General features: G+C 41.4%; 1 protein-coding gene across 1 annotated transcript in view; it reads right to left on the reverse strand.

The window, feature by feature from the left end:
- The window catches only part of GRK4 (G protein-coupled receptor kinase 4), a 379,913-nt gene that overhangs the window by 142,910 nt on the left and 223,707 nt on the right, over positions 1-13,296 (reverse strand). Inside the window, exon 3 of the mRNA XM_082256443.1 lies at positions 9,205-9,317. Coding sequence (XP_082112569.1) covers positions 9,205-9,317 — 113 coding nt within the window. The remainder of the gene's footprint in view (positions 1-9,204; positions 9,318-13,296) is intronic.

Here is a 13,296-nt window from a genome sequence, read left to right on the forward strand (position 1 = left end):
TATCAAACCTCTCCATGCCCTATATCAGTGATGGTGAACCTTGGCACCCCAGATGTTTTGGAACCACATTTCCCATGATGCTCAACTACACTGCAGAGTTGCATGAGCCTCATGGTAAATGTAGTTCCAAAACATCTGGGCTGCCAAGGTTCACCATCACTGCCCTATATTCGTTCAATGACCCCCCTACTATTCTTGAAGGCATCTCCATGACAACATCATGATGGGTCCTCTTCCTCCTCCAGCAGTGACAGGGGTGCCATTCTTTGCAGCATTCGCCCATCCAGGTTGGCTTACTGATGCAATACCCAAGGCACAGGATCTCACAGGGTCTCAACTCCCTGTGCTGATAATGAGTGGGAAAATAACACTAAAAGCTATTCAACTTTAAAAAAAATCAAAATCAAAATCTGATTTTTTTGATTTTCATCAAATGTATTTTATTAACATGCTTTTGGAGCAAAAATCTATGTAAAGATAGTTTTCTATTTACCATACATTAATGAGTTTATTCAGCAATAAATTGAGCTTAATTATGTAGCATGAGGCTGTAAATGATGCAATATTTACATTTTTGGTAAACTCATTCAATGAATCCAAGCTCTCCAAGCTGAGATAACATGCACTGCATTGATGCTTTCACACAATTTTACAGTAACCATGAGACAAAACAAAGTTCAGGAATATTCCTTTATCCCATTGTTTTCAAATCGATGTACACTACAAACTGTATGGCTGCTTGAAGAGAAATGCATCTGTGCCAGGCTCTAAGGGTGAGGAGGAAGGGCAAGCAGTAAAAATGAAAGTGAAACTTTCTAAGCAGCTTTTAAACCTTGTGATCATTCTGCACATAGCTTGAAGTGCTTTGTTCCTCCCTTGAGGAGCAAAATGGCAGCAGACGGAAGAGACCCAGTTTGGGAATATTTTAATGATGTGCCTGGTGGCCCGAATGAAACATCATGAGAAGACATGCTGTGTTGAAAGGACCGTGTTTGAATTTTTTTTTATGTGGACTCAGCTGATATATTAAAGTGGTTGTAAATCCACCTTAATAACTTTTACCTATAGGTAAGCCTTTAATAAGGCTTACCTATAGGTACTGTAAATATCTCCTAAACTTGCACCATTTAGAAGAAATCTACATTGCATGCAGCTGATGATGTCATTGGCGCATGCTCTCTGATGAAACGGCCGCCCGTGCCTTTTCTTCAGAACCCTGTGCCGTGGCCAGTGGCTCCCACGCCCATGTGCGGGAGTGACATCACATGGCTTCGGTCAGTAATACACCCAGAGTCCGCAGACCCGGAAGGAAGACGGGCAAAGATGAATGCTGCCGCTAGCAGGGACAACGCGGGCTTCGCTTGCAGGTAAGTGTCACATAATGTGCTAGTATGCAATGCTAACCAGAAGAGTTTACTTCCTCTTTAAGTTTAAGAGTCCATTCAGACTAGCGCGACTTGTCAGGCGACTTGGTCGCCTGACAAGTCGCGGTGGGTCGCTCGCCATTGAGTAGTACAGGACCCGTTCTAATAGGAGCGACACAAGTCGCTCCGACTTAGAAAAGGGGTCCTGTACTACTTTGGGGTGACCTGGAGGCGACTTGCATTGACTTCAATTATATGAAGTCCGTGCAAGTCGCGCCGAAGTTGCGGTGCACGCTGTGCACCGCAACTTCACAGGTCCCCCCACAAAGTCGTGTCGTGCCAGTCTGAATGGGCTGTAAGTTCTTTTGTTTGTGTTTTCAAAGATATTTTGTTTATACACTTCAGTTATTAAACATTGATTTTTAAGCAAATACAAGAATATGTATTATAATGGTATTTTTTTATTTAATTAAAAGAATTTGAGTAGTTTTCCAACTATGTGTGATTAACCTAAAATTGATTCGGATATTGCTGTTTTACTAACCTGACAGCTTATTTTTCTAAATAGGAAACCTTCATTTTGTTTGGAAATATTAAAGATTCTATACCAGCAAGAATGAGTCCCTACATTTAAAAGAGAACCTGTCATTTCAGATCCATCATGGAAGTGCCTGTTAGCGGGCATCCACTCACCTGCTGCCGCCACGTCCCTCACCTTGTTTTGTCACTGCCTCGCCAGCCGTCCCATTAAAGTGAATAGGACTGTCGGTGAGTCAACAGCGGGTCAGAGGAGGAGCAGCTGTGGGACAGAAATGACAGTTCCTCTTTAAAAATTATGATTTCTCATGGTGGAGATGCAAGCTAGAGAGGTTGATAAGTGGGAAAGGTTAACATTTGGTACATATGGATTCATTATGCTTCTCTACAGAGAAATTGAGTAATGGAATCCACCAATAAGCCTAACCCTTTTTTAATTTTTTATTATTATTGCATTATACCCTGAGAGAACTCGTCACCACTGTTTTTCTTTCCCTTTCTTTCTATTTTTCCATCCTTTCGCTCCCTTTTTCTACCTATACTTTTCTTTTTTTCTCTTTTGACTCTTACAATGAATATGATTACACATTTGAGAAAAAAAGCTCTGTATATATAGTATCTCACAAAAGTGAGTACACCCCTCACATTTTTGTAAATATTTGTTTATATTTTCATGTGACAACACTGAAGAAATGACACTGCTACAATGTAAAGTAGTGAGTCTACAGCTTGTATAACAGTGTAAATTTGCTCAAAATTACCATCAGACAGCAATTAATATCTAAACTGCTGGCAACAAAAGTGAGTACACCTCTAAGTGACAGTGTCCAAATTGTTCCCAATTAGCCATTTTCCCTCCCTGTCATGTCATGTGACTTGTTGGTGTTACAAGGTCTTAGGTGTGAATGGGGAGCAGGTGTGTTAAATTTGGTGTTATTGCTCTCATTTTCTCATATTGGTCACTGGAAGTTCAACATGGCACCTCATTGCAAACAACTCTCTGAGGATCTGAAAAAAGAATTGTTGCTCTACATAAAGATGGCCTAGGCTATAAGAAGATTGCCAAGACCCTTAAACTGAGCTGCAGCACAGTGGCCAAGACCATATAGCGGTTTAACAGGACAGATTGCACTCAGAACAGGCCTCGCCATGGTCGACCAAAGAAGTTTAGTGCACGTGCTCAGTGTCATATTCAGAGGTTGTCTTTGGAAAATAGATGTATGAGTGCTACCAGCATTGCTGCAAAGGTTGAAGGGGTGGGGGTCAGCCTGTCCGTGCTCATACCATACGCCGCACACTGCATTAAATTGGTCTACATGGCTGTCGTCCCAGAAGGAAGCCTCTTCTAAAGATGATGCACAAGAAAGAAAGCCTGTAGTTTGCTGAAGACAACCAGACTAAGTACATGGATTAATGGAGCCATGTCCTGTGATCTGATGAGACCAAGATAAACTTATTTGGTTCATATGGTGCCAAGCGTGTGTGGCAGCAACCAGGTGAGAAGTACAAACCAAAGTGTGTCTTGCCTACAGTCAAGCATGGTGGTGGAAGTGTCATGGTCTGGGGCTGCATGAGTGCTGCCAGCAGGGGGGAGCTACAATTCATTGAGGGAACCATAAATGCCAACATTTACTGTGACATACTGAAGCAGAGCACGATCGCTCCCTTTGGAGACTGGGCCGCAGGGCAGTATTTCAACATGAGAATGACCCCAAACACACATCCAAGAGGACCACTGCCTTGCTAAAGAAGCTGAGGGTAAAAGGTGATGGACTGACCAAACATGTCCAGACCTAAGCCCTATTGAGCATCTGTGGGGCATCCTCAAACAGAAGGTAGAGGAGCTCAAGGTCTCTAACATCCACCATCTCTGTAATGTCGTCATGGAGAAGTCTAAGAGGACTCCAGTGGCAACCTGTGAAGCTCTGGTGAACTCCATGCCCAAGAGGGTTAAGTCAGTGATGGAAAATAATGGTGGCCACACAAAATATTGACACTTTGGACCCAATTTGGACATTATCTCTTAGGGGTTTACTCACTTTTGTTGCCAGCAGTTTAGACATTAATGGCTGTGTGATAAGTTATTTTGAGGGGACAGCTAATTTACACTGTTATACAAGCTGTACACTCACTACTTTACATTGTAGCAAAGTGTAATTTCTTCAGTGTTTTCACATGAAAAGAAATTTCAAGATACTGTATATATATAGGACTGGTCTGGCTGTTTGGTCCCAGGTTCCATTCCCTGATAGGCACACTACAGCCAGGCACCTGGTAGTTCACAGTCACTCCAGTCAGGAAACAGACTGCACATGTCTTTTTGTAGTTTTATTTTGCTGAAAGAACTGGGATAGGGTGAGGGTGAGCATTAGGATACTCCAAGAAAATGTCTATAATTGAGGGCTCTAAAGTTGATCTTCAGGGTGAAAACCACCCTCTGTAAAGTGATTCCAAACAGGGACTCCTGTAAAGTCCTGGGTGTACTGTGAAAAGCTCACCTGAGTATAGCAAATTAAAATCTCTAAAGTGCAAAAAGGCTGGTACTCACTGTGCCCTGAATACTGTGTTGCCACCTGCAGTAGCATTCAGCTTCTGTACCCAATTGCCTGTGTCCTGGATCCTCAGATGAGCTTTCTGCATATGTTCAGGAGGCTAGGCTAGAGGTCCACCAGCCCAAGCAGGAATCCCCAAAAAGGATTCCTGCATGTTGCAGCTGAGTTCCCAGAGATGCCTAAACCCCCAGGAACCAGAAAGAGCTGTTCCAGGCCCCAGCCTATTTATACTCCCAACCTCTTAGCCCTCTGCTGGTCACTCACTCTCTTGACCAGGGACTGGCTGAAGAGGCATGAATATGCAGGCCAGGGTCAAAGCTCTCCCACCCACTATATCCCAGAACTCAGTGGGATGCAGGGGAAAAGTAGCTTAACCTACACCAGCTGCGCTAGACCAGACAAACAATGATTGCTGCACTCCCTGGTTATGAGTCCAAAAACAAAATTTACTTGGGACTAGTAGCCTATTGGAGCACTGCATACTCATTATATATATATATATATATATATATATTTTACATATAAACATTTAGTACAGGGTGCACCCAACTGTTTTTGCTGAACACAGCAGCAGCATCTCTCTCTAGATGAAACTTTGTAAAGAGCTGGGAGAATAGGATGCATCACTCCACTGACTTAGACAGCTGTCTGTGCAATTTCAGCTTTATTTGTTTTTTTTTTTTCGCCTCCTTTTTTTCCGAGTTTTATATATATTTTTTGAGTTATACATGGTTTTATTTATACTTGTATACATTTTTTAAAATTTTCCCTTCAACTTTTCAATGTTTTCGCAATGCACTCAAACTAAAAGTGAGTCTTGATACTCTGAGACCCACTTTATGATAGCGAAAATTGCGATGCTGGCCCAGTTTGCTATAGCAAGGCTTGGTATCGGCTTGTTGATGTTTATTAGGATGCGTCGTTTTCAAAGTGAGGCTTAGTACTCATCTATTCACTGCACTAAGGTAGAAACTGTGATGCAGGCCTCATTTTCATAGCGAGGCTTGGCATTGGTTAATCAATTTTATACTCTAGGTGAAAGCCTCGCTTTCAAAGTGAGGCTTGACACTCACTCATCGACGCCATCTTGTCCATCACCATGGCAGATACACAGTGACCTTTTTATGCAAATACGATGTTACAGGTAATTCTCTCTAATTGAACATTTTTTACTATAAATACGCAATGTCTCAGAGTGGCTGTACATAGATTATTAGTCTCATTAGACGAAACGCGCCGGTCCCAGCTCTTTCTAAGCCATTGCGTTCCATGATGATCTCTACACGATTACTATTTGAAGGCCTGATTTTATCTGCTATATTGTAAGTGTTTTTAATCCTATAATAAAGACCTTGTATCTACGGTTTTACACTATGTTGAGTCTCTTTTTTTTTTTCTCCCCGGATATCCATCAATTGAGTTAACTGGGGAGGATATAACCATGTGTCACTCGTGGATTGTCTTTTCCTTTTGATGTTGGATTATTTCATAATATTTCTAGTACAGTGCAAAGTCAAGCTATATATCGATATCAACCTTCTTTCCCTATATACCTGGTGTGGATACACAACTGCCTGTTTTGACCCATTAGGCATACACCAAACTGGGTCCACCATTTCTGGTAAGCCCCCCTAGATGTTGGTGGTGGCTGATCTACACACACTTTCCTACATTACTAATAATTATTACCTGGTTCTGCACTATTGAAGACTCACATTTTCATCACTAACTTTTTGATATATTGTCACTTTTGTTATATTTTTAGTTCACAAAAATTATCATGTTTATATATCATTCACATTTTTTAGTGCTGCACTTGTGTATATATTTTTACTTGGTACTAGTAGCCTACTGGGGCACTACATATTCATTATATATATATATACATATATATATATATATATATACAGTATATATATATATATATATATATACACACACACACAGTCAGGTCCATAAATATTGGGACATCAACACAATTCTAATCTTTTTGGCTCTATACACCACCACAATGGATTTGAAATAAACAAGATGTGCTTTAACTGCAGACTTTCAGCTTTAATTTGAGGGGATTTACATCCAAATCAGGTGAACGGTGTAGGACTTACAACAGTTTGTACATGTGCATCCCACTTTTTAAAGGGGCCAAAAGTAAGGGGACAGATTAACAATCATAAATCAAACTTTCACTTTTTAATACTTGGTTGCAAATCCTTTGCAGTCAATTACAGCCTGAAGTCTGGAACGCATAGACATCACCAGGCACTGGGTTTCATCCCTGGTGATGCTCTGCAAGGCCTCTACTGCAACTGTCTTCGGTTCCTGCTTGTTCTTGGGGCATTTTACCTTCAGTTTTGTCTTCAGCAAGTGAAATGCATGCTCAATCAGATTCAGGTCAGGTGATTGACTTGGCCATTGCATAACATTCCACTTCCTTCCCTTAAAAAACTCTTTGGTTGCTTTCGCAGTATGCTTCGGGTCATTGTCCCTCTGCACTGTGAAGCGACGTCCAATCAGTTCTGAAGCATTTGGCAGAATATAAGCAGATAATATTGCCCAAAACACTTCAGAATTCATCCAGCTGCTTTTGTCAGCAGTCACATCATCAAAAAAAATAAAAGAGAACCAGTTCCATTGGCAGCCATACATGCCCATGCCATGACACTACCACCACCATGCTTCACTACTGAGGTGGTATGCTTTGGATCATGAGCAGTTCCTTTCCTTCTCCATACTCTTCTCTTCCCATCACTCTGGTACAAGTTGATCTTGGTCTCATCTGTCCATAGGATGTTGTTCCAGAACTGTGAAGGCTTTTTTAGATGTTGTTTGGCAAACTCAAATCTGGCCATCCTGTTTTTGAGGCTCACCAATGGTTTACAACCTTCTGTATTCACTCTGGTGAAGTTTTCTCTTGATTGTTGACTTTGACACACATACACCTACCTCCTGGAAAGTGTTCTTGATCTGGCCAACTGTTGTGAAGGGTGTTTTTTTCACCAGGGAAAGAATTCTTCGGTCATCCACCACAGCTGTTTTCCATGGTCTTCCGGGTCCTTTGCTGTTGCTGAGCACCCGATGCATTCTTTCTTTTTAAGGATGTTCCAAACAGTTGATTTGGCCACACCTAATATTTTTGCTATCTCTCTGATGGGTTTGTTTTGTTTTTTTCAGCCTAATGATAGCTTGCTTCACTAATAGTGACAACTCTTTGGATCTCATATTGAGAGTTGACAGCAACAGATTCCAAATGCAAATAGCACACTTGAAATGAACTCTGGGCCTTTTATCTGCTCCTTGTATATGGGGTAATGAGGGAATAACACACACCTGGCCATGGAACAGCTGAGCAGCCAATTGTCCCATTACTTTTGGTCCCTTAAAAAGTGGGAGGCACATATACAAACTGTTGTAATTCCTACACCTTTCACCTTATTTGGATGTAAATACCCCCAAATTAAAGCTGAAAGTCTGCAGTTAAAGCACGTCTTGTTTGTTTCATTTCAAATCCATTGTGGTGGTGTATAGAGCCAAAAAGATTAGAATTGTGTCGATGTCCCAATATTATGGACCCGACTGTATATATATATATATATATATATATATATATATATATATATATATATATACACCGTATTTTCCAGAGTATAAGACGACTGGGCGTATAAGACGACCCCCCTATTACATGATCTACCGGTAATACTTATACTTAGGTTACCTTGGAGATATTATACTCGGCGTATAAGACGACCTCCCATTTTTGGGGGATTTTTTTGAGGTTCAAAAGTAGTCTTATACGCCAGAAAATACAGTATATATATATTTTTTTTTTTTTTTGGTCACTCACTCTCTTGACCAGGGACTGGCTGAAGAGGCATGAATATGCAGGCCAGGGTTAAAGCTCTCCCACCCACTATATCCCAGAACTCAGTGGAATGCAGGGGAAAAGTAGCTTAACCTACACAAGCTGCGCTAGACCAGACAAACAACGATTGCTGCACTCCCTGGTTATGAGTCCAAAAACAAAATTTACTTGGGGCTAGTAGCCTATTGGAGCACTACATACTCATTATTATATATATAAATTTTTATTTTACATATAAACATTTAGTACAGGGTGCACCCAATTAGTTTTGCAGAACACAGCAGTAGCATCTCTCTCTAGATTAAACTTTGTAAAGAGTTGGGAGAGTAGGATGCATCACTCTGACTTAGGCAGCTGTCTGCTGAAAAACCCAATAAAGCTGAAATTGCACAAAGCAGTCAAGGTAAGCTTAGTAAATGATTCAAAAGGATACTGGAGCGCCATCATTGACTGGAAATAATGCATATAAAATATCTATGAAACAATAATAATAATTTTAATACTATTAAAAAAATTGAAGTCCTTAATATAATAAAGAAATGTCCTTATTTTACGTCAGCTTTATCTTGCTTTTTTTAACAGGAAGAAAGAACATAAAAGTACACTAAACAATGAATCAAGAAGATTTAGATTAGGAGTGATATTTTTGCAGGGCTAAATGGCCTTAATGTGGTCTATGACATTGCAGTGAAAGGCTGCAATGAAGGGTCTCCAAGAAGATAATGGGTGATTGAACTCATTGGCATCCTATTCCCAAGTTCCTTTGGTGGACTTTCCTGAGATGGGTAAGGTTAAGGCATGGATTGGCTGAAATAGTAATATGTTGTGGCTTATTTCAGCCCATTTTAAACAGGTTTAAGTAGAGAAAGGGTAGGAAATGGCTTACCACTGCATCCATGAACTCAATGCATCTTTTCAACTCTCGCCGGGTGTCGCAATACTGTCTGAAGAGCAGTCTCCCTATTGGCTGCTTCTCACAGACACTGCCGTAGTCTCTTTCTGGAGAACAGAAAATATAAGAGCAACACTTCAGAATCTGGAATTTAGAGGGGCCAATTCACCAAAAAAGAAGCAACTAATAATCAGGAACTGTGATTCACATGTAGCTTAGAATATTATTGGGTCCTAGTTTTGTATTAGTGTTTGTTCCCTTAGAGGAGCTCATTTATAAAAATTGGTACAAATATGGAGATGCTGCCCACATCAACTAATCAGAAATTGTCAATTGGCTACACTGCATACACAGATTACAGGTCATTAGTAGAGTCAGAGCTTATTCATTCCATCCAGCTGGGATCTCACAACTCATTAGGAGGTGACATTTCACTTATGTTTAATTCGCTGCATGTCATTCATCGCTGTCATATTTAGAAATATGCCTAATGACCTGCATATTGAGCTCAGAGACTATATTTTTAGCATTTATGGGCAATTTACATTCTTAAATACATATATTCTTGCAAACCAAAGAAAAAAATACATATAGGTTTGCATTTTATCATTGAAAATACTTTTTAAATTAAAATCACATTTACATGCAGACCAAGCTGTCCACCGAATGTGACAGTGGCATTAACACTCATATTCTAGTTTAATGGTTTAAATATCAAGAAACAACAATGCAAATACTCCAGCACCCCCGGCAGTGTTATAGTTTTATCCCAACCCCGTTACAGACACTTTAGCTTGCCAGCTTAGTTTGCATTTAAAAAAGGAAAAATTTAAACAAAGGAAATTGGGTAGAAACAAAATCATAAATAGCATACTATTATTGCCTGAACTAACTAGTATTAGAATTTTACGTTTTTTTGCAACAATGGTCCTTTAAGCTAAAATTGACAGATTTTAGACAGAGAGGGTGGTACTGGGGTTTATTTACTAAAGGCAAGTGCGTGAGGAAGTGCAGTCGCTGTAGATCTGAGGGGGACATACAAAAAAAAATAAAAAAACAGCATTTTTGCTTCCACATGATTGGATGATAGAAATCAGCAAAGCTTCCCTTATTTCAGATCTTCCCCTCAGATCTACAGTGACAGCACTTGTAGTGCACAGTGGATTTTCCTTTAGTAAATCAACCTCTAAGAACTCAGTACTAACCTTTTTGGTCCAACAGATACATTTTGAAAATTAAAAGTGACTGTGCATTTTTATTTATTTAAGACCTTATGTGCGCTTCATCCTGGGGTTGCGTTATGTTTTGGATAGAGTAGGACAGGGTAAGGCTGGCCATACACGATACAATTTTCTGATCAATTTTCTGATCAATTTTCTGATCAATTTTCTGATCAATTTTCTTGAAATTTACCTTCAACTATGTAGTATAAAGGCCTGCCTAATTAGATACAAGTGAAAGTGTTGTTTAGCTTGTGTGGTCATATTATGTGGTTTGTGGTAAATCTAACAGAAAGTGTACAACAAAAGTTAAACATGTATGGCCAGCCTTAGAAGCTCTCACAGGTGATTACTGCTGCCTGCATCCTCACTGGGAAGATTTACTTTTCCTAACCGCTATGATCACCAATGTCATTATAAAAGAAAGTGAAGATAAACCCAAATTATTGAGTCACCACCAGAACAGAAATACAGGCAGTCCCCTGGTTACAAACAAGATAGGTTCTGTGGATTTGTCCTTAAAGCGGAGTTCCAGCCATTTACTCACCTGTCCAACGGTCCAGCGATGCGGCCGCCCGAAGCCTCGATCCTCTCCCTCGGCGCCGGCATCACTGCTGTGGGCACCCGGCTGTTACAGTTTGCGGCTTCACAGCCGGGTACCCACTGCGCATGCGCGAGTCGCGCTGCACGCCGTGATTGGCCGGCAATCTTCTGGGACCTCTGACGTGTCCCAGAAGATTGCAGGGAGGGAGGGGGAGAGGAGAACTTCCGCTCAGGGCGCCGCGGCGCTCCGAGCGGAAGTGGGAGCGGGAACCTGTCAAAACTAGGTACCCGCTCCCCCCCAAAAAAATGACATGCCAAATGTGGCATGTCGGGGGGTCAGGACTCCCTAAAGCGGAAGTTCCACTTTTGGGTGGAACTCCGCTTTAAGTTGAATTTGTAAGTAAGGCACATTTTTTTAAGTCTAACTCCAGCCAAAAAATACCTTTTAAGCTTTCTGGATAGCATAGGGAGGGGTTAACACCCCTGTAATGTTTTTTTTTTTTTTGCTGTCTACATTATCGAATGTAGGCTGCAAGACTCAGAAGAAAGACTTGTACCAGTGTAGAGCTACTATAGAAAGTTCTATATCTTTCTATATATGCAACTGGGACGTGGTGCCTCTCTCCTTAAAACTCTACCTTTTGAGCTTGTCCCCTTTTTTTCAGTGTAGAGCTACTGAAGAGAAACCCCTCTTCATCACAAAAACATTACAACAAAAACAGTCCGGCTTCACACATGTTATTTGGGCCCCTATAGGTGACATTAACCCTGTCCTGCAGAAGCCGGCTAGCTTAGACCTATGGTCAATTAAATATTTTTCAAACTATTTATATTCAAACTGCTTCCTATAAGTTAAGGTATAACTGAAGGCAAAACTTTTTCATTAGATTTGGATAGAGCGTTGAAGAGTTGTGTATTAAAGTCCCCATTTAGGGAGATTCGCTCTTTATGAGGCCTCTTTAACACAAACAATGGTAAAAACAGGTGACTAAGCTGCGGTTCTACCACCCCTAACCACACACCCAGAGGTGTTATTAGAACCTTTAGGGCCCTGGTGCAAGAAATCTTGAAGGACTCCCCTGACCGTCAGTGCCCCTTCGATCTGTCCCAACAAAAGTGCAAGAAAATCGCAAGCAAGTTGCATAACTTTGGGGTTGCAGCAGTATGAACTGAGCCATACTGCCTCTCCCCCCCCCCCCCCGCTCCATTTTGATGGAATTTCAGGGCCCAGTCACAAATGTGACCTTTTCAACCCTGGGATGCAAATGCACCCATACATCGCTTAAAATACAGCTGGAATGGTCTGTTCACATGCTGTGGCCATACTGTTTTACTCTCCTGTCTCCTGCTCTTCTGCTAAGCTGACTACAGCCACACCGTAGGCAAGGTAGGAGAGGACCACTGACCAGGAATCATAAGTAAAGGTGACACACCTGTGGACTCAGATGTAAGGGGGGACTCTTATAAACACTATGTTGGGAGTCTGATACATGGGAGGAACCTAAGGTGGACTGTTATGTAAGGAAGGCTCCGATGGGTACTCTGATGATAGCGGGAGTACTAAAGCTGGTCAGCAGAGGGAAGCATGAAGTGCTCAAGAATTTCCTGGCAGGGGATTGCACTGACTTTGAACTTGATAAAACACACTGGACTAATACCAGCAGATGACATGGCTCCTCAAATCATTACGGACTGTGGAAAATTTTGCATTTCATTTGGACATCAAGGTCCCAGAGTCTGGAGGAAGAGTGGAGAGGCACAGATTCCAAGTTGTATGAGGTCCAGTGTGAAGTTTCCACAGTCAGTGATGATTTGGGGAGCCACGTCATCTGCTGGTGATGGTCCACTGTGTTTTACCAAGTCCAAAGCCAGGGCAGCTCTCTACCAGGAAATTCTAGAAAACGTCATGCTTCTTTCTGCTGACCAGCTTTATGGAGATGCTGATTTCATTTTTCAGCAGGACTTGGCACCTGCCCACACTGCCAAAACTACCAATACCTGGTTTAATGATCATGGTATCGCTGTGCTTGATTGGCCAGCAAACTCGCCTGACCTAAACCCCATAGAGATCTGTGGGGTATTGTCAAGAGGAAGATAAGACACACCAGACCCAACAATGCAGACGAGCTGAAGGGTGCTATCAATGCAACCTGGACTTCCATAACATCTCAGCAGTGCCACAGGCTGATGGCCTCCATGATTCAGTAATTCATGCAAAAGGAGCCCCCCGGCCAAGTGTTGAGTGCATACTATACTGTACATGGACATACTTTTCAGTAAGCCAACATTTCTGTATCAAAAACCCTTTTTTTTTTTTTTTTTC

The sequence above is a fragment of the Pelophylax lessonae genome (assembly GCF_965119305.1).
Source record: "Pelophylax lessonae genome assembly, chromosome: 1".
Lineage (NCBI taxonomy): Eukaryota > Metazoa > Chordata > Amphibia > Anura > Ranidae > Pelophylax > Pelophylax lessonae.